The sequence below is a fragment of the Bidens hawaiensis genome, unplaced genomic scaffold (assembly GCF_021521415.1).
Source record: "Bidens hawaiensis isolate Kalapana, Puna unplaced genomic scaffold, B.hawaiensis_p1.1 tig00065566_1, whole genome shotgun sequence".
In the NCBI taxonomy this organism is placed as follows: domain Eukaryota; kingdom Viridiplantae; phylum Streptophyta; class Magnoliopsida; order Asterales; family Asteraceae; genus Bidens; species Bidens hawaiensis.
Window position 1 is genome coordinate 34,001 of NW_027506583.1, and position 22,362 is coordinate 56,362.

The 22,362-nt window shown below is 42.2% G+C and overlaps 1 protein-coding gene across 1 annotated transcript; it reads right to left on the reverse strand.

Moving 5' to 3' along the window:
* Nucleotides 1-4,256: 4,256 nt before the first annotated feature.
* On the reverse strand, nt 4,257-7,671 carry LOC143618221 (auxin transporter-like protein 4). The gene is made up of 7 exons (XM_077090517.1): nt 7,453-7,671; nt 6,470-6,655; nt 6,115-6,227; nt 5,754-6,035; nt 5,449-5,656; nt 5,109-5,366; nt 4,257-4,631 (listed from the first exon to the last, which is right to left on the reverse strand). The coding sequence occupies exons 1-7, from the start codon at nt 7,654-7,656 to the stop codon at nt 4,422-4,424; spliced, it is 1,461 nt and encodes a 486-aa protein (XP_076946632.1). The 5' UTR covers nt 7,657-7,671; the 3' UTR covers nt 4,257-4,421.
* Between the last annotated feature and the right edge of the window lie 14,691 nt (nt 7,672-22,362).

The window sequence follows — 22,362 nt, forward strand, 5'->3', positions numbered from 1 at the left end:
ACAAAATCTTTCATATGCGTTTATCTCAGAAAATATGTTTATCGGAGTATGTTATCTCCCCCAAGTGAAAAACGTTTGAAAACAGTTTAAGAGTGGGGTAAGTGAACTCACTGTTTGCGAAGAATATCCGATCTAGATCACCGAGTGATGCGCGTCGTAGAAAACTCTCTAGCGTTCTAAAATAACAAAGAGATTTTCTAAGTATCGGAATGTTTAACGAGTCTCTAGACTCGGCACATAATACCTATGCACGTAACATGTTTCGTGTTTCGTTTGTGAATCGTGTGTGACTTAAACAAGTAAAATTGTGATACGATACATGAGTGAGCAATTACTTTCGTGTCACGTATTAATAACATACTTATTAGCAATTATTCCCGTAGGGGCATTTTGGTCAACAAACAAAGACTAACTAACCATTATTCCCCATAAGGGCAATTTGGTCAATTCATGGCAATCAACTAGCAACTATTCCCCGCAAGGGTATTTTGGTCAAAATACAACAATTATATAAAAACTATCATATTTCATGCATTCCTATACAACTCAGCAGCTAGTTTCGTTATGACAGAATTTCTACTTGAAAGATTGCACTAGTTTACCGATTATAACGTCTCAATTAATTCACCAAAAATTACCACAGGAGCATACATATCTTAGGTTTCCAGAACATCTTTTATCTTATTTTTATTCCATATAGATTGTTCATAATGATCAAAACATTACAGCTAACTTATATCAGTCAGATTCATGCACATCAGAATGTTATTTGCAATTCCCGTTAAACGAAAAATCCAATAAATGCAAGACCACTTGGGTTTGGTTCCTAACTCAGTGAGTCAACCTCCAGAAGTGGAACCAACCCAATTGGTCTCGTAGTTCATGAGATATAACATTTACAACATAACCTAACAGCAGGTCTAACAGCTCAGCTTTGCATCACGTTTTTGTAAAATCATAAAAGTATACTTCCACTTATCCAAAAATTACGAATTTATACTTCATAGAAACTAGACTCAACCTAGTTTACTGCAGTACCCACAATCTGAATCAATTTTCACGTTTACACTTCGTTACAGTCAGTTAAACATCGTATATACGTTCTGTCCAGAATCTGTTCACATCAAAACTCATCATAATAACAATCTATGAACTATCATGCATCCATATAACCCTCTAGACACTATAACTACTATCCATGCATATCAATCACACCATACATACAAGATTAGGGTTTGTGTTTTAATTCAAATCAAGAACAACAATCAATCATGTATCAATATCAATCTAGTTATCAATCTATTATCCAACTAACAAGAATCATAACAATCACATACATACAAGATCGGCCGATTTAGGGTTTTCACACAACCCATCAAACATCAAAATTAAACAACAAAGAGGTAAGAGATGATCAAGTATACCTTCCTAGCACCTAGTTCTTGGATTAATCTCTTGATTTGATGTGTATATGTGTGTGATGGTGGACGGCAGCCGTGGGTCAAGAGAGGGAGAGAGAGAGCCGATCGGTGGTGTTGTAGGTTTAGAATAATAGGTTAGGGTTTGTTTATTAGTGTTATATTTATAAACAAACAAGTTACACTCTAGTCCTTCTACTTTCAAGTGTTGTTTTTCTAGAACATTCTATCCTAACTTGCACATAATCATGACAATAATATAACACATAATCCTAACACATAGTTATCACATCATTAGTGTTTTAGTGTGCTTCGTTTATTCCTCAATCGTTTGCGTTTCGGTGCAAATCCCGAAAGACTACTACACATGTAGTAAGTGTTAAGCGTCATTTAAACCCTAGTTTAAATGTAATGAAGTATGCGTTATAGATTCAACGATCTTAAAGTTTGAATTAACGGAGTTGAGTTAACGAGGTTAACCTGAAATTGACGATTGTCACAAAAACAGGCTCTGCCCCACCATGGGATGATTTAACATAAATCACCCGCCAAAATAGGCTCCGCCATGGGATGATTTAACATAAATCACCTGCCAAAACAGGCTCCGCCATGGGATGATTTAACATAAATCACCCGCCAAAACAGGCTCCGCCATGAGATGATTTAACATAAATCACCCGCCAAAACAGGCTCCGCCATGAGATGATTTAACATAAATCACCCGTCAAAACAGGCTCCACCATGGGATGATTTAAGATAAATCATCCGCCAAAATAGGCACGGGATGACTTAATAGAAATCAATCGCCAAGCTGCGATTACAATTAATAAAGTCACCCGCCCAATACCTGGAATTATCCACGAAAATAAACCAAACCAACGAGGAAAATCAGTGAAAAACAAATAGCACGCATAACCAAAAGCCCATGATAAGTCCACAGCCCCCCACTTCTTGAAAGAAGGGCGACTATGGACTAGGGGGGACTTGTAGAGGTAGGTTATGAAACCCACCATTTGGAAAAGTATAACACTAACTGCATACGCTGGGCGGAACACTAGGCGCCAGGAAATCACTAACGCCGGGCGTAGTGCATGGCGCGAAGAGCGTAGTCCAATATAACTTTCCACCTCGGGAATGGTAATGCAAAGGTCTCACCAGAATGGGACAAAAAGATAATGACCCACATAGGGATAAACACCAAACCAATGGAGATTGGACAACACATAAGGACGGTACAAACAGTACAACCACGTCCTTGTCAAAAGGCCATGATGCCCACCAACTTCCACCAACCACCACGACCGCACGAGTGGAGAATATTATTGGTGGAAAACCTGACAAGGTGGTTGGTCACATTCTCTCTCCTCCGGCTATAAATACCAGTAAACCTCCAAATGGTAAAGGACACACTTTCTCCTACTATCACTGTCAAATTATACTACCTCGTACTATCAAGTACTAATTCTCACGCCGGAGGGTGGTTACGAGAGAATCCCCCCCATTCCTCGTAACGAGCTCACGGTGTTCTGTTTTTCAGGTTACACTTGTCTGCGCCAAGAAGGTTTTATAACCCATCGTGTAGAATACTTAACCATTACCCTTGGACTAACGTGTTAGACCTTGAGAGGTGGATTCCTGTTTCTTCAATAACCAAACCCAAAACCAGAAGTGATTGCTTGTTCCCATCTCCATAAAGTTTTAAGCTATCTCATGATGTCTTTGTGTTTTGTTGCTTCATAATTTGTATTTTAACTCAAATCTCAATCAAATCTTTTTACGTTTGCTTTTAGTCAAACAAAACATATAGTTTAACAACATACTCGTGGATACGATACCCGAATTACCTTAGCTATCTAATAGGTTTTTGCATAAGTTAGCTATGGTTATCAACCTAGTTTTTCGGTTTTGTTTTAATTTTTGTTTTTGTTTTCTCCGCATGTAAATATAAGGATACAAATATTTTACAAGACCTTAGTAGAAACTTTTAACATTATCCACTCCAAGAATATATTGTGTTATATTTGAGTAAACAACAAGACTAAACGGGTGTTTGAGATTTCTTATTTTAACCTTCTTATAACTTATTGTCATAAGTCAAGTGTAGCTTATGAGTTTAACTTATGAATTATTCCCTTCACAACTTTTAACTTATCCAAACATCTTATAACTTTTTGAAAAAATTATAAGTAGGGTAAAATTAAATTAGTAATTCCAAGCGCCCCCTAAGAGTGTGATAAATGAACTTATACACCAAAAACATTATGGCTATAAGTCAACACGTAGTGACCTAACAATCTGTGTAATTTATTCAAAAAAATAAATCCTAGATCAAAATATAAAGTAGCAAAAGCCCAACTATATTTCTTAGTGGCCCACTACACTTGACCCAATTGTTAACCACATTAGGTATTTAGGTTGAGATATTGGACCATCGAGGTGTACAAAACCGGTTTTTTTTCAAAACCAGTTTTAGAAGCAAGAGAGGCCGACCTGGTCCAGTTCGGTTCGGTTTAGAATCGATTTAACTGGCTTAAAATCGGTTTTTCACAAACCAATTTGGTTGTTCAAAAGAGGAACCGTTACCAAAACCAACGGTTTGGGTGGGTTCATGAACCGGTTTTTCTTATCAAACCGGTTCAAGTCGGTTTACCATGAACCAGTCTCAAACCGGTTTTTTGGTACACCTCTGTTGGACCATATACATGTTTGCAATATACACATCTTATACCTATGTTTTAAGTGTGTGCACATGTTTTTGGTTGGTCTTATGTTGTTTACTATTATTTACCCATAAATCAGAATCAATCTAACTATCAAAAGGACTTTAACTTGATATATTCATAAAAATGTCATAACAAAATAAAAACAAACCTATGTTTATATTTCAACATGACTAAAATTCATCATCCACCATTTTGCACACTACTACACCATATATTATCGCTAGACTAAAACCAGCACCATGTAAAAGAAAAACAACCAACCAACCAAAAACAATCAAACTTAATGGTTATGAGGCGCCGATGGTGGCGGCTTGCATTGGTAACACTTTGCAAACAGACCGAATGTGTCGACTTGATTGATAAAGTTTGTCATGCTGGCCCATCCTCCGAACCCAAATCCGACCACAAACACCCAAACCACAATGAATATGTTGACTATGTACATGGCGGTCCAGCTTGGTAAAAAGAACGGTGGCTTCTCCGCCGCATTCTGCAAAAAAAAAACAAAACAAGTTTAATATTTTTAAAGTGAGTGGGTCAATTAGCCAGCCAACTCAATGTTAACTGTTGAGAATGATACAAAGTGCAATAATAGCAAGAGTGTGACTGATGCATCTAAGCTTTATAAATCAATGATAATGAAATATCACCAAAGTTTTTGTCATACACCTTATTTTAAAATACAAGGTACATTTCATTCTCTCAAAACTAATCATGTGAAGTAGTCTAATTAATTGAGAGTTGCATTGGTTTTGTTTGGTACAAGTTGATGTCAGTATTGTCAACATAAGGTCGTATTCGTTGAAAGGAGTCATTAGAGGTTGAAACGGGCCGACCCACAAAACACTTTTTTGTCCTTTAAAAAAATATATATGTATTACAAATAATAATCTAAATCTTTGAACAAAGATATTTGACCAGTTTGATAGTTATTTTTTTTATTCGTTTGAGACTGTGAAATGATTACCTGGCGAGCGGAAGCCTTTCGGTAAGTGAGCATATGTGCTAGAGCCGGGATAATGTAGACGGTGAAGCTAACTAACAGAGCCCCAACAGCCGAATTGATCGGACCAAAAAACGGGAAGATAATGGCTAGGAACCATATCGGTATCACAACGGGCAACCTAGCTAAAGCCCGTAAACATATGCTCTTTGTATCATGCATCCCCACCACTTTCTCCCACACAAAATACAATGGCGTACACGCGAAACCGAATGTTATAAACTGCAAAAAAAATAAAAAGTTCAGTAATATAATTAAAACTTTAGTAAGTCATATAGTTAATTAACAGTTTAAGGAACCGGACCTGATGGATTAGCATGAGGATAACCGCTGCGTCACGAAAACGGGTTCGTGGCAGAAGAGCAAACGCGTTAGCGTGAGTTAAAAGTTGATCACCAAAGGCCCAATACATTGCAGCAGCTGATGGGAGTGTTAATGTGAATACATATAATGTAGCAAACAAATATATGTACTTGAATTTTTGTGGCTTCCACATCGCGTGCATTATTTCACTGCAAAAAAGCATGTAACTCTAATTATTAAATTTGTCCATTTACCCTCAAGTAACTGAAAAAAAATCTGGTTTATATTAGGGATGGATTCACTAACACTGTGACCGCGTGTCCACCAAAAGTATAGAGTATGTTTGTGGCTCCGGTGAAGTACAACACGAGCTTTTGGGGGCCAGAATGAACCACATGTTCAGCCTGGCCGTGGACCAGGGCTGCAACGGCCAAGTACCAAGCGGTGTATGTGGTCATACCGAGCCCAAGAAAAGACCAAATTCGGTAGTTGTGGAAAGAGGGTATGAAGACAGTTGTAGCACAACAAGCTCCAAATATATATGTCCATGTCCTCTTGTCCAAATTATCATTTATGTAGTATATATTACTGCATAGACAATATTTATGTTTTAACTTTTAACATCCAAATGTCACATAAAAACAATGTTTAAAACAAAATAACTAACCTTGCACAAGCTATGAGTTGTATGACAGAGCCAAATAGAAGGAAGGTGCAGTTAAAGGCTAGCCCCACAGCCTTCCAGTGTGGGCCCAAAAGCCCATCTAGCACTTCAAACCACTGCATAAAACTAATGTGTGTAAGTATGTATGTGTCATAAGAAAATGAATCATGTAGGGCATGTAGGAGCAAGAATCACATGCATCAGATGAAGTTCAAATTGTTTAATGCATTTGTCTAGAACTAAAGTACAAATTTACAAGCACATGGTACAACAGATTGTAGACAACACCCATGATTAGATACTGGTTTTTTTTTACTTGTTAAATTATTAAACTGTAAAAAAAAGATTGGATTTTGACCTGAATCACATGGTTCTTGAAGCTAACATTCTCTTTCTCCTTTCTGGCTCTATACTCCACATAGAGAACACTGATGAGATAAGCAGTCCAGCTTCCAAGAAGACCATAAAACACTTGTAATATGATTCCTGAAAGCATACCCAATTGAGAGAAAGAGTATGGCAAAGTCAACAGCACTTGAGCCACCTGAAATCCCAAATCAAGAAACAAAAAAGATTAAATTTTTAACAGCCGGTTACCCGAAAACTCATGGGCCCACCAATACTCTGCTAATCAGTTAACCAATTACATTTATTTTTCTTAAAAAGAGAGCACAAGCTCTAGTGTATATTTTGGTAAAAGAGTCATTTTTCTTTAACTTAAGGTTAGATTCATTTTAATTGTACAAAGAGAGTACAAGGTCCAGTGGGATTTTAATAAATTCCCTGAAAAAAAATTCTATTTTTTTCAATAAGACTATGTAGCGGTTTGACTTAAAAGTAAAAAAAAGGTTCCAGCACATCACTGCCACGTAAGTATGGAGGTTTTTACTAACGTTTTAATAAAAAAAAAGGCAAAATGTTTTAACTAATAACATAATTACTGTTTAAACTTTTTTTTTAATAAAATATGTAAAAATGGTTTGATTGGTTAAAAAAGGTTGGCCCCATATATTGAGCCATTAAAGCAATAGTGCCCGAAGGGGCAAACCGCCCTTTGGCGCCCTCTTACACAAAAGTGTAATAGTGTATGGTGCCTTCTTTGATTATGTGGAGCGAGGGGGTGTTAACCCATAACACTTGGTCTAACCACAACAACCAGTCACCCGACCACCAATATCTTGTTAACCAATATAATATTCTAATTTCTCATAAATTCCCAATAAAAGATTCTACTTTTACCATAGTACCCTGCTAACCATTTAGCTCAAAAAGAATAAATAAAAAAAACTAGTAGAAGCAAGATTTGAACTTGGAATGTTTTAGGGTATTTTGGTAAATTACCTGGTTCGAAGCGCAACTAAACCAAGCATCATAAGCAGAACCACCATGCCAAAGAAAGTTCTTGAAACCAGACATTGACTGATCTACCCCTACCTCTCCTTCACCATTTTCTTGCTCAAATGAACCCTTCATTTCCCCTGGAACTATGGCTTCTTCAGCTTGATTGTTAGGAACCATATTTGCACTGTTTCTTACTTCTGTCATTTATGAAAGATATCTGCAAACTGTAAACACATCACAGTATTTAAAGAGCAGAAAAAGGCTCCACCTTTGCCATTATTATGTTTGGTGGCAGGAACTATGTGATTCAATGCAAGTAACTGATGGAATAAAGTAACATAAACTTAGAAACTACTCATAGTTGTCTGCTTACACATGTACAAAACACCCCAAAAATCTTGGAAAAAAATCTTGAAAAATTGAGTGATTTTAGCATCAAAATTGTGCAAGAAAATATTACATCACATGTTTCTTGACTATATTTATCCAAAAACAACATTACCCTGAATCTGTGATGATTGTGTTGGTTCCAATTTTCCAAGATTGATACAACTTTAACTTAAACACTGATTATAACTAAACCCCTATAAACCCTCAAGTAAAACATGATAAAAATCAAAACTTTATGACATTTAGCAGTTAAAGAAGCATAACCAAGTGAGAATCTTGGTTCTTGTTGTGATATTGTGTACTCTAGTTTCTCTCTCTAGAAATGATGGGTTTGGTGTAAAGTGAAGAGATACTGAGGGAAGCATGAAGAGGTATTGATGAGGTTTTAAAGAGGGAAAATGTGAGTGGCTTTTTGCAGGGTGGGAGAAAAGTGAGCTATTTTTATTTTTCATGTTTATTTGTCTTTGTAAATTTTCTGTTATAATGACTGCTGCATACAGACAGAATCTTGTGCAGTTTTTCTTTGTGGAGTAAATAAAACTGATGTTACATAAACTTTACTCTGTTTTCCCAACATAAAAGAATATAAAAGGTTACATTTTTCTTTAAAAAAAAATCAACTTTTTATTTATTTATTTATTTTGTATTTTATAAGAAGTTGGTTAACAGTTTAAATATATTTACTAAACTCAAACTTCATCTTATGTAATATCTTGTAAATGAATTTTTCTGTCTACAATAATTTTGGTAATACATTTATCTGCTAATTAAGATAAATAAGGAAATATATTCATGACCACAAAATATAAAATTTTAATTATCTCAATTGATTTATATTATAGGTTATGGGTATTATAATATAGGGATTACCCGTCACTTAAGAATGTTTAATAGTTATTATAAAACAGTCAAGTAAATTAGTTGATTGTACTATTACAAATTTGAACATCCTTCTATGGTAATAATGACGTTTATGGGTAAGTGAAGACACCAACCATCAATAATATGTTAATAAAATATCCTTAGAAATCCAGTATTCCGTCGATTAAGGAAAACTTATGGGAATGATTTTAGTGTTTTTCTTACTTAAGAGCTTTAAAATCTCTTTTTATTTATGTTCTAAAATTAAATGTATAAAGGTCCATCAGAGATCCAGCGGTGACTGTCGACTAAATAGCCAATGAATATTTAAAGCTCAAAATATATTTTTAATGCTGGGTAAATTGTTTGATTCGACGGTAATTTGTCAGGTTTCACCGACAAAAATCACTGACGAACTATAACAAATTGGTTCTTTTGTTTTTAAAAATTTTTTTATCAATAAATATTTCATCTAATGGTACTAAAGTGGTTGATAAGGTTTTGTATTTTCAAATTATGAACGATAAAATCCCAAAAATAAAATAAAAAGAAACATTAGAAATGCATTTAATACACATCCAGCCAATAAATTCAATTAATAATAGCGTTATCTATATCTGAGGGGAAGATAAATAACTTCAAGACATTATTGATCAATTAAATATAGGACAATATAACGTAACTTGAAACAATAACATTGTTTGAAGTAAATGATCTAAGCTAGCTATGAAAGTCTTGGTCCGAGTTGGACGGTTGGGGCTCTCTCCAAAAGCTGTGGCTAATTATTCAACCACTATGAAAATCACCGTTCAAAAAAAAATGATCTAAGCTAGCTATATAATTGATCATCACCACATAAAAACAAATATATTTCAAGTTCAAACTTTGATGAGTCAGGTATAAAACGTTAAAATCAGTGTAGATTTTTGACATTCATTCTTAAAAAATGTTCACTCAGATTTTGACGGTGGTTTCAAACACGTAGTTTATGAAGAAGTTAAAAAATTTGGTGTAATTGATACAATATATCTCTCAAACTTTAAAACAGGCCAACAATATAATTTAATACCTTTTTGCGACAGATATGGATATTAAATTCTCTCTGCACATGCTAAGTGTGTTATTATATTTGTAGAGGGTAGATATTCTTATTCTAGACAGGATTTAAATATACGATATACTTTGTATTTATGACTGGCATTACATGCATTGATTCTTTTAATAGTAATAATATTTGTTTGTTCGAAAATAGTAAGTTAGTAACTACTGAAGAGATAGGTTCCCGCAAAGCCCAGTTGGACCCGCAAGACACACCTTGAAGAGGTACGTCTGCGCAAAGACCAGCTGGTTCCGCAGGACCCACCATGCTCAGAGATGAAGACCTTACACGCAGTAAGCCAGCTGTTCCCGCAGGAAAGCCTCCCTTGGTACAGTACCCTACCTGTTCCCGCAGCTGTGGGTACAAGCCAAGAAGGAAGGCTACCCGCACTAACAGTAAGGCTACACGCATAAGGCACTAACTCATACTTCAGCAATGTCACCTGAGGAAAGAATGAGCAAGGCGGGAATATTCCCGCCCAAAAGAGCCAGTCCGTACGCTTCTGGAAGATCTTTTGTACTATACCTGTCAAGGTATGGACAAAATAGACAAGATCTGACAAAAGCAGCCCATGAACCAATCACAGGGTGACAGCTCACCGACAATAGTACGAGGAGGAGCACGCTCCAGTACAAAATGTCACTGTCAGCCGCTGCCTACCCACCAACTCCCATCGTGGCACGTACGTAGCCCGTAGTTGGTGGAAAATGAATATTATATACAGCTGGTCGTACCTGCTTGGAAACCTACCTTCGGCTATAAATACTCCAACACCTTGGAACGGTATCATCATCTTATCTTCTCTCTAGCTATTTCTCTCAATATACACTTATATTCAGAGCAATCTAGTCTGATTCTCACGCCGGAGGGTGGTCACAAGGAGGAACCCCCTCCTTCTCAGTGACGAGCTCACGGTGTCTGTTTTGCAGGTCGAGAAGAATAGCCATCTTTGCCGGACCTAACCCTCGTGGGAAACATCTACTTAACCCTAAGATTATCCTTAATCTGCCGGGGTCATTTAGTGTTTCTTCATTGGTGCCATCCGTGCATTAAGCTAGAACTAATTCTCTTTTTCAGTTTTTTCAAACTTCTGGGAAGATGGTTAAGGTTACTCCGATGCCAAGGCCACCGAGTGACCAAGAAACTCCGGTAATCACAACCCCATCTACTGGGGGGAACACCGGTGAATACACGATTTTTACGAACACTACCCCGGTTACCCAAGCCGAGGCAAGTGCAGTAAACAACCCTCCCCTGGGATTCGTTGATACCCATTTGGAGAAACAACAGACGAGGCTTCCCCGCCAAACACTAGAACTAGTTAAAGCTTGGGCGGAAGCACGTCAGAAAGAATTCCAAGCTGAGTTGGATGAACGTCTACGTTCACTCCAACAGACCAATGACGAATTCGGAAGCACTCGACAACAGCTCAACATGAGCAACGATTGCGAGTATTCGGATGATGATTGGGAAGAATCTGACAGTGACGCAAACCCTCGTCATAAGGCGAAAGGGAAGCGTAAAGAAGCAGACTTCCGCTCGAAAAGAAGTTTTGGAGAAACTTTCAAGCCAAAGAGCCCGGGGGGAAACCCACGTGACTTCTCCAAAACTTTCAGACCGACTGTTGCAAATGCGGGAACGTCCAAGTTTGCAAGAGACATTGCGGAAGCAATCGCTCCAAAGAGTGCCAAACAGATGTCCAACATAGGCACTTACGATGGCGTATCTGACCCCGACGATCACTTGAACAGATTTATAGCGGGGGCAACCGTCAGCAATTGGACGGAACCCACATGGTGCTACATGTTCCAGATGACGCTCGTCGGGGCAGCCAGAGCGTGGTTTGATCGTCTACCGGTCCACCACATCTATGATTGGGCAAATTTCCAGCACAAGTTCAGCCCGCACTTCAGTCAACAAAGAAAATATACTGAAGAGCAGTGGACGATCCTCAACTGCGTCAGAGAGGAAGACGAATCTTTGCTAGACTTCATCACTCGCTTCAACTCAAAGAAGCTAAGTCTAGGCACCATTAGTGAAGATCTTGTTCGCGCCGCTTTCATCCAGGGCGCTGAGTACCCAGAGCTCATCCGCACGTTGACGGGTAAAGATGGCATGCCATCCACGTGGGATGCCATCATGACGGCAGCTAAACGCTTCGCCGAGACGGAGAAGCAGCTGGGTAGAAACCTTCCCCAAAGCACAAACCTCTACACGCAGAGGACAAGAGAAAATAACGTCCGTACCGCCCGACAAAATAAAAAGAGGAAGCTTGGTATTTGGCAGTCAAGGATAAACTTTGACACCTCATCCAGCTCTCGCCCTCTATTAGGCGAAAGGGACAACACGCACTCGTCGAACCGGAATCCCAGATGGACGCCGCTCACCAAAAGCGTCACCGAGATATTTGCCACCGAGAAACTCCCATGGCCAAAGGCTCCAGTAATCAGACAGCGCCATAACGCTGATCAGAGCAAATCCTGTGACTTCCACGGGACAAAAGGCCACACCACAGAGAATGTACATCTTTGAAGGATATTGTCGAAACATTCGTCAAAGATGGAAAACTTACACACCTCGTGGCGTCAATCAAGAACGGAGGGAGGAATGACAATCGGTACAAGGGCAACGGACGAAAGCCCGTCGACATCAGCATTCACATGGTTCATGGCAACGTCAGAGGAAGAAAGCGACAAACAATAGAGCCAAGTGCGTGGAAGGAAGCTGAAGTGCGCTTCCCGCGTGTGCCAGGGGGGGCCAACAAAGAAGGCCCCATAGTCATCAAAAGCCAGCTGGGGCACTACATTACCTCCCGCACTCTTGCTGATAACGGCGCTTCGTCAACGGTCATGTATAGGCAGTTCTTCGACAAGCTAGACGACGAAGACAAAGAACGCCTAGAAACGGTTTACGCCTCGATGGAAGGGTTTGACGGCAGCACAAACACCCCCTTGGGTATCCTATCTTTCCCCGTCACTCTCACGGACGAGAAGTACTCCCGCACAGAAGACGTGAACTTCGTCGTAATGAGGAAGCCACACCACACATACGACATTCTCTTCGGGAGAGATAGGATGACAAGATTTAATGCCGTGGTGTCTTCGGTCCATGGCATGATGGGATGGCCAATAGCTGAGGGTGTCGCGATGATCATGGGTATTCCCCAGGTATGCATCGCATCTGTCTCATCTAAACCCAAACCAAAGATGGCTAAACCAACCATTACCGAGCCAGAAGAATGGGCCTTCAATGGCAAATACCCTGACCAGGCCGTTACCATTGGCCCAACAATCACCAATCCCACACGCACTTTACTCAAACGCTAATTGCAAAAAAATGCTGACATCTTCGCGTGGACACCAGCTGACATGACTGGTGTACCCCGAAGTAAGGCGGAGCATAAGCTCAAGTGTGACCCGGCTTTTACGCCGGTCATACAAAAGCGTTGTGTAATGGGTGCGGAACAGGCTAACGCATGTAGAACCCAAGTCAAGGAACTCCTTGACGCAGACATCGTACGCGTTAGTAAATATCAAACATGGGTTGCCAATCCTGTCATGGTACCGAAATCCAACAAACAGTGGCGCATGTGCATAGATTTTAAAGACCTAAACAAAGCATGCCCCAAGGATTGTTACCCGTTACCCGAAATTGACCTTAAGGTAGATTCGTTAGCACCGTTTCGCCTTAAATGCTTCCTTGATGCGTATAAAGGATACCATCAAATCCACATGGCCGTTGACGATCAGGAGAAAACCGCATTTCGGACGCCCGATGGCACATTTTGTTATCAAATGATAACATTCGGACTTAAGAATGCCGGGTCCACATACCAACGCCTGATGGACAAAGAGTTTCATGCCCAAATTGGGAGGAACTTGGAAGTTTACATGGATGACTTGGTTATCAAAAGCCTTGAGCCAGAAGCGATGCTGAAAGACATCGAAGAAACTTTCAACACGCTCAGAAAGATAAACATGAAGCTCAACCCGAGCAAGTGTTCTTTTGGGATGGAAGAAGGGAAGTTCTTAGGAGTCATCGTTACCAAAAATGGCTTCAGAGCGAACCCTGAAAAGGTCGAAGCCATTATGAAAATGGAATCACCTACTACCATCAAACAAGCTCAGACACTGAATGGACGACTAGTCGCACTTAACCGCTTTTTGGCAAACCATGCGGATAGGTCGTTCCCATTCGTGTCAACATTGAGAAATTGCTTAAAGAAAACGCACTTCCGCTGGACACCAGAAGCGGAAGCAGCTTTTCAAGAGATTCGGTCACGCTTGATCGAACTCCCAACACTCACAGCACCAGAAGTGGGGGAGGAATTAATTCTCTACCTCTCCGCCACAGACAGAGCAACCGGGGCAGTCCTACTAGTAGAACGGAAAGGCATCCAGATGCCTATCTACTATGTCAGCCGCGTCTTGACAGACGTAGAAACCCGGTACTCTACCCTGGAAAAATTAGTCTTAGCGCTTGTACAGGCTTCACGCAGGCTAAGACGATATTTCCAAGGTCACCCAATCACCATTCTCACCAACTTCAAACTTGCAAACGTTCTAGGAAAACCCGAGTTGTCGGGACGCCTAGCCAAATGGGCAATTGAGTTGGGGGAATACGCGATAAAGTACAAGCCAAGACCAGCCATAAAATGCCAGGTCTTGGCCGACTTTATTGCGGAAGTCCCCGCATCGCGGGAGAAAGAGTGCCAGGAAGAGGCTCAACCCTCTCCAGCACAAGAAATTAACGATGTCTGGCGACTCTATACTGATGGAGCAACCAACAACGAAGGTTCAGGCGCAGGGTTGAAACTAATTAACCCGGCAGGCCAAGAATACACTTACGCTATTCGGCTTGATTTCCCAAGTACGAACAATGAAGCGGAATACGAAGCATTCTTGGCCGGATTAAGAATTGCGCGTAAGATGGGAGTGAAAAACTTGGAAGCCCACGTGGACTCCTTGCTAGTAGCCAACCAGATAAACGGGACGTACACGGCCGTGAATGACATAATGGCCCTGTACCTTGCGCAAGCCAAAACCCTTATGCGCGATTTTAACGATTGCAAAGTTGTGCACATCAAGCGAAGCGAAAACAAATCTGCGGATGCGTTAAGCAAGCTTGCATCGTTAGCCTTCACCCACTTGGGAAAGGACATCCGCGTTGAACTTCTTGGAGCACCATCAGTCCCGCACAAGGAAATTTGTGTCATCCAAACCGGCACGGAAACATGGATGACACCAATCATAAATTACCTTGCAGCGGGTATACTACCAGAGTCGAAGACACAGGCAAGAAAGATACGCTGTAAATCACTGAACTATCAACTGATTAATGACATACTTTACAGGCGTAACTTTCTTGGTCCACTCCTCAGATGCGTTGATGACCAAGATGCCGACTACCTCCTAAGGGAAGTGCACGAAGGCATCTGTGGAGTTCACGCAGGTCCACGCGCAGTTGTAGCCAAGCTAAACAATGCGAGATACTTTTGGCCGGGGATGCATACGGATGCGCTGGCCTACATCAGAAAATGTAGATCCTGCCAGCTCTACGCACCCAACACGCATCGCCTGAAGAACGAACTTGTTCCAGTCACTTCTTCATGGCCATTCCAGAAGTGGGCCATCGATGTGACAGGCCCATTTCCCACAGCAGCAGGGAACGTTCAGTTCCTAGTGGTAGCCATCGACTACTTCACCAAGTGGATAGAAGCAAAACCCTTAGCCCAAACAACCGCAAAACATATCAAAAAATTTATTTGAGAATTTATTATTTGTCGTTTTGGACTTCCACAGAATTTGGTGAGCGATAACGGCACCAACTTTGCTGACCAGAAGCTACAAAAGTGGCTGAAAGAACTTCAAATCACCCACACCTTTACCTCAGTGGCACACCCACAGGGTAATGGTGAGGTGGAAAGAGCAAACAAGAGCATCGTCGATGGCATAAAGAAAAGACTCTTGGAGCATAGATCCGGCTGGGTGGACGAAATTCCACACGTCCTTTGGGCGAACAGAACGCTAAAAAAGGCAAGCACGGGCAAAACCCCGTTCAGCCTCACCTATGGCACTGAAGCCATGATTTCAGTCGAGATTGGTTTACCCTCACCAAGAGTCATAACTCAACCAGAAGACAATGATGCGGAAAGACGGTTAGACCTTATGCTAACCGAAGAACGCAGAGACTTAGCCGCAGTGCGTGAAGAGAACTACAAACGACAAATGCGAAAGTACTACAACACGGGGGTAAAACTCTGCAACTTCAATGTCGGAGACTACATACTGCGTAACAACGAGGCTTCGAACCAAGAGCGCCCAGGAAAGCTGACCCCGGTCTGGGAGGGGCCATACATTATTAAAGAAGTTTTGGGAAAGGGCGCATACCGGCTCGAAAGGCTTGATGGCACCCCCATCCCAAGAACATGGAATGGAGCTCAATTACGCAGATGTTACATGTAGATCAATTCCAAACTTGTAAAGAAAAGGCCTAGAGCCACTTCTAATGGAAATGATTCTCCTTTATCACATTGTGTTGATAGCCTTACCTTTATACTTATGAACTGACCACACTAATATGCCGGTGTTCACCGCATAAATAAGTGTGGGAGGTAGTAAGTCGTTGCGTGTGGAAAGCGGCACAACCCGCATAAATACAAAAACAGTAAATATTTCTAAGGGGAAGATGAGGAAAACCTTCACGCAGGTCAGATATAGGTAAAGTTTGGTCATCCTACTAAGTGAAAGTGACGGTTCTACCCGCACAATCATGATAAAGGAAACAGAACATTAACCTATTATCCGACACGCGTCGAAAGGTTAACTTATTCAAAACACTTAGAAAATTGCTAAGTTAAACTAAAATATGCATGAGCAAATCATATAATGTTTACAAGGCAAGGGGTTAACAAAACATTTATATTCACAATAAAAATTCAAACATTACAAGAATTGCTAGGTATCTACCCGCCTACAAAAATACAAATCTATCCTAACGGTTGGAAGGGATCTCAAGGTTCAAGCTTCGGGACCACTCCCTCCAAACCCACTTGAACCCGCACCATCAGTTGGCTGTGGCGGTTCAAGGAAAGCTTTGAGAACAGCTAGCCCGTCATCAGCAGCCGCAATTTCGTTCACCTTCTCCACAACCGGATGCGGGAAGGCAGCATACTGGTTCACAGCTTGGTCGTAGGCAGCTTCAGTGTCTACATCGTGTAAAGGAAAGTTGGAAGGCGGGATGCCCTTCTCTGCAAATCCTAGACCAAGCAGGAAACCAGCCTTCTCCCCGTTCTCATGAGAAGCGTTGAGGGCTGTACTCATAGCATCGTCATAAGATGTGTTCGCGAAAATCCGATGCACAACCTACAAAAAATATATATATATATATATATATAAAACTTTTCTAAGTATAAAGAAAAGCGTAAAGCAAAAAAAAAATTTATTATGGAGCTATGCATACCTGAGGCAACGCTTCTCGCAGAAGCCACTCCTTATTTGTCAGAGCCTCTTGAAGGGTAGCTTGAGCTTGATCGCGGGCGCGTTCGGCTTCATTCTTGTTGAGGTTGGCAGACAACACATCCTTAGCAGCAGCCTCTTCAACGCCCTTAAGCTTGCGCTCAGTGCGATCAAGCATACCCTTCTGATTCAGGAGCTCTTGGAGCTTCTTGGCATCTTCTAAAGCCAAAGCATCATGAGCCTGCTGAAGCTTCTCTAGTTTGGCTTTGAGCTCTTCGTTCTCAGTGCGCAGAGGCTCAGCAACGGCTTCAGCTTTGGTGGCCCTCTCGGTCGCATTACGCGCAGTTTCCTTAGCCAACCTAAGCTGTTCGTTAACAGCTTGGGTAGCCTTGGAATGGGCCTCATGCCTGGCCTGAATCTCGACCTCAAGGTCCTTGAAGGCCTTCTCCTTCTCCGCAGCGGTGGCAGCAAGCCTCTTATTCTCCTCCCGCAATGCTCGCAGCCTGAGCCACTTCCAGGCTACGCGCAGTCTTTAACTTGTCGTTTTCACGACAAAGTAGCTCGACGCGCGGCTGCATCCGGGCAAGGAGGATTCGGAGCTCATTGGACAACCTGCCCTCTTGGTAGCTAGCCATTGCCTCCCCCAACGCACCGCTTTGGGGCGGCATGGCGCGCCCAGTCGACGCAGTCAGCAGCCGTCGGAGGGTCGTTCCCCGGCGGATATTCCACCGTGGAGCATACACCTCATTGGAATCCGAAACTGCAAAAACAAAAAACAGTTAGGAAAAAATTGATAAAAATGGATAATAGGCCAAAATAACCCCACGCACCTGTAGGGTCGGTAACAGGCCGGTAGCCGCCAAACCCATCACCCGAACCTAGAGGATATCCATCCAAGAGGTCAAGGAGATGGGAAGGAGGCAAAGATCGGACCCCCTTAACAGAGGTAAGTCTAGAGGTCCCAACCCCAAACATACCTGAAGAACCGGCCATGGAAGAGGTGGTCGCTGACACCGGAGGGGGCATGGTAGAGGGCCACCGTGGTAGAGACCATCGAGGTGAACTCATTGGAGATGAACTCACAACCGTGGTCGCCACTGCGGAGGAGCTCGCAGAAAAAGTCACCGCCGGCCCAGTAAAGGATGTGGTAAAGATGGCACTGACGGCCGGCGGAGATGACGTCATAACTGGAACAGTTGCTTCAACAGTATGAGCAACTGAACCAACACTGGAAACAGGCGCAGCCGCCTGGGTCATCGCCTCGGATAGGTTAACCAAACCTACCGTCGTGGGTCCTGAACTGCTCCCTCCCGCACCGCTCTCAAAAGCGGATAAGTCCACTCCTGCATGAAAAGATATTAAAACAAAGGCGGAAGGAAATGCGGAAAAGATGAACAAGAAATATACTTACTGGCTTTCTTGATCCTGAAAGACCTAACAGGTGGAGATAGACCCGATGGGACTGGCCTCTTCACGCCAGTCTCCGTCACAACGTTTGGTGGCTCGGAAGCGACAGTTGTCTCAACCTCTGAGACAAGGGTCTCGCCACCACCACCAAGGTTCCCCGCCGCCTCCTCACTCTCAGTCTCGGAATCAGACTGATTCACCAGGTCGACGACGGAAACAACCTTCGCCTTGCCCTTCCCGTCAGTAGCCTTCTTCTTCCTCACAAAGAAGGGCCCGTCTGCGGATTCCTCATCAGAAGATGACAAAATCAGAGGAATTCCAGCAGAAGTTTGAGCATGAAGAGGACGAGGATTGAAGAACTTATTATCTGGCCGAGTGGCGCTTAGGATCTCATGTCCTGCCGGATAGACTTCTACGAACCTATTCGCAGTTTTCTCCAAGATAGGCAACTCGTTCTCGTCAAGATCGTGAGTACCCAACCATGCGGGACCACCAGTTTCCCGCGGATTCAAGAGCGATTGCAGGTCGTTCCCCTCTGAAATAAAAAAGATAATGTTAGAAGAAAAACCCTAAACCAACACAAAAAATGGAGCATACCGTAAGGAATAGAGCTCAAACCGTATTCAAGGACGATGGGTATTTGCGGCGTCTTGTACCCGGCATCCTTCCACACGCGGCTCATCCCGAGCATCACCATCCCAGACTCCGCGAAGCGATAAACCGGAGTCTGGATCTGGGAGATCTTGGCGAACCATTCCGCCTCCTGGTAATTGGAGGCGTGAAGGCTAGGGAGCGCCCTCCCGTCTTGAACGTCATCGCGATGGGGACGACGCGAGCGGAGATGAAGAAAAACTTCCGCTTCTAAGAACGAAGACTACGCTCGGTAGCGCAAATCTTCAACCCCTTGATCCGAGTAACCAGGGTGTACCAACCCTGGATGCACCTCCAGGAGTAGAAGGTCATCAGGCAGTCAGCGCGGGGCTCGATGTCCAGAATGCGGCACACCCATTCAAAATGGCGAACCTTAGCAATCGCCATCGGGTGCACCTCCGTCAAGTGTACACCGTGTTTCTCCAAAACACGGTATACGAACTTCGTTAATGGGAATATGAGATTCCCATATATGAAGAACGAGGCATAAACCCCTATCTTGTCCTTAGGGGCATCATACACCGTCTGGTGGGGCTCCGGAAACTCAGGCTCATACTACTCCAGCATGAACTTCTTGACGATATAGTGGTATAAATCGACAGAAAGAGTACACTGGCACTCGCCAGCAGTACTCTTATCGTCCTTATCGGACGTAGACGTTGGGTTCTCGAGGTAAACGTCAGATTCCTCGACGTTAACCTCAGGATCATGAGTAGAAGAAGACATTGTGTAAGTGTTAAAGAGCGGTTTCAGGAGAATGCTCGTCGGAAAAGATGAGTATTCGCCGGAAATCGCTTGAAGGGAAAGAAGAGTGAAGTGAAGGTATGGGATGAGATGCACCCTCTACCCCCTTATATACTCATCGCAATGAATGCGATGAATTTAATGCGGATGAGAGAGAGAGCGCAGGTGCAATGAAACGGCGACACGTGGATAAGCAAGCTGGCAACAGGTGTCAGGATGGCGCGTGACATGAAACTCGCGCCCCACAGCGCCTGAAAAAGCGTCCTGATTGACCACATGCTGTCACGTCGTCATAACTTCCTGCACGTCATGAAACCGTCAGAAGACGCCAACGTCCCTTCAGCCGTTTGGACTGTCCTTATCCTTTCACCAACTCTTCGAATTTCAGAGATTCAAAAAGATTCAAAAATAAGAGGGAATATACCCCCTTACCTTTGAAAACAAGAAACCATAAGACAAGTGCGGGTACAGTGTCAAGGCGAAACCCTTCACATACTTAGCACTTGCAGGGAATTGAAGCCAAGATACCTTGGAAAACAAGGAACCGTAAGACAAGTGCGGGTACAGTGTCAAGGCGAAACCCTTCACATACTCAGCACTTGCAGGGAATTGAACCCAAGAGGATCTTATGGGCCATGCTTGCGGAAAGAGAAATAACACCTCCGCATGGCGGGAACGTTGAGAACTAGATTGAAGCTTCAAGGTGGAATTGGTGGTTTAACATAACTGATCACTATGTCCAAAACTACCAAAACCTCGTGAAAAATCTATACAAGTGAAACTCAACGCTCCCGACTTGCGAAGAGGTTAAACACCTACCCGCATCATAACCAAAGATCAGGCAGAAAAGTCGGGAATTTCTGCAAGTGACATTAGGAAAACTGCGGGAAGAATCCCCACGGAAAACCTTAAAAAACAAAAACCCCTCTTTAAAACTCCTTGCTTAAAGTCCAAAAGTTCACCTCACTTATTAACAATTCATGAGAAGAACAATGGACTGGGGGGCTTGAAGAGGTAGGTCCCCGCAAAGCCCAGTTGGACCCGCAAGACACACCTTGAAGAGGTACGTCTGCACAAAGACCAGCTGGTTCCGCAGGACCCACCATGCTCAGAGATGAAGACCTTACACGCAGTAAGCCAGCTGTTCCCGCAGGAAAGCCTCCCTTGGTACAGTACCCTACCTGTTCCCGCAGCTGTGGGTACAAGCCAAGAAGGAAGGCTACCCGCACTAACAGTAAGGCTACACGCATAAGGCACTAACTCATACTTCAGCAATGTCACCTGAGGAAAGAATGAGCAAGGCGGGAATATTCCCGCCCAAAGAGCCAGTCCGTACGCTTCTGGAAGATCTTTTGTACTATACCTGTCAAGGTATGGACAAAATAGACAAGATCTGACAAAGCAGCCCATGAACCAATCACAGGGTGACAGCTCACCGACAATAGTACGAGGAGGAGTACGCTCCAGTACAAAATGTCACTATCAGCCGCTGCCTACCCACCAACTCCCATCGTGGCACGTACGTAGCCCGTAGTGTTGGTGGAAAAGGAATATTATATACAGCTGGCCGTACCTGCTTGGAAACCTACATTCGGCTATAAATACTCCAACACCTTGAACGGTATCATCATCTTATATTCTCTCTAGCTATTTCTCTCAATATACACTTATATTCAGAGCAATCTAGTCTGATTCTCACGCCGGAGGGTGGTCACAAGGAGGAACCCCTCCTTCTCAGTGACGAGCTCACGGTGTCTGTTTTGCAGGTCGAGAAGATAGCCATCTTTGCCGGACCTAACCCTCGTGGGAAACATCTACTTAACCCTAAGATTATCCTTAATCTGCCGGGGTCATTTAGTGTTTTTTCAACTACCATTTAATCTTCTTTTATATATTGTTAATATTAGTTCGTTTAATTTATAAATAGAAATTATTATTTTTATATTTAACACTGGGTAAAGTTACATTTTGTTAAAAGTTGGTGACTAAACTTTCCACAAATATAGCTTTAAGTAAATATAAAGAGCTCACTATGGCAGAATTATACGCTTAAAATATATTTTTGGTTTATCAGTTCCATAAATCTATAATATCAAAAGAGGGTGTGAAAAAACCGAAAATACCGATCTAAAAATCCAAACAAAAAAAACGGTTTGGTTTTATTTTATTTTTTTAAAGAATATTTGCATGTAATAAAAACCTAAAAAAACGACCGGATTTCTAGATGTTTATATTTTATATTGTATTTAAAATAATTTATAATAATTTAATAGATATGTAACTTGAATATTTTACCAAATG

Bases quoted from the DNA above. Each gene is read 5' to 3' on its own strand.
- LOC143618221 (XM_077090517.1), bottom strand. From the start codon at position 7,656: ATGACAGAAGTAAGAAACAGTGCAAATATGGTTCCTAACAATCAAGCT. The intron at 6,656-7,452 runs GTAATTTACCAA...TTGGGATTTCAG, and splicing joins TTAGTTGCGCTTCGAACCAG to GTGGCTCAAGTGCTGTTGAC. The intron at 6,036-6,114 runs GTTAGTTATTTT...TTGTCTATGCAG, and splicing joins CAACTCATAGCTTGTGCAAG to TAATATATACTACATAAATG.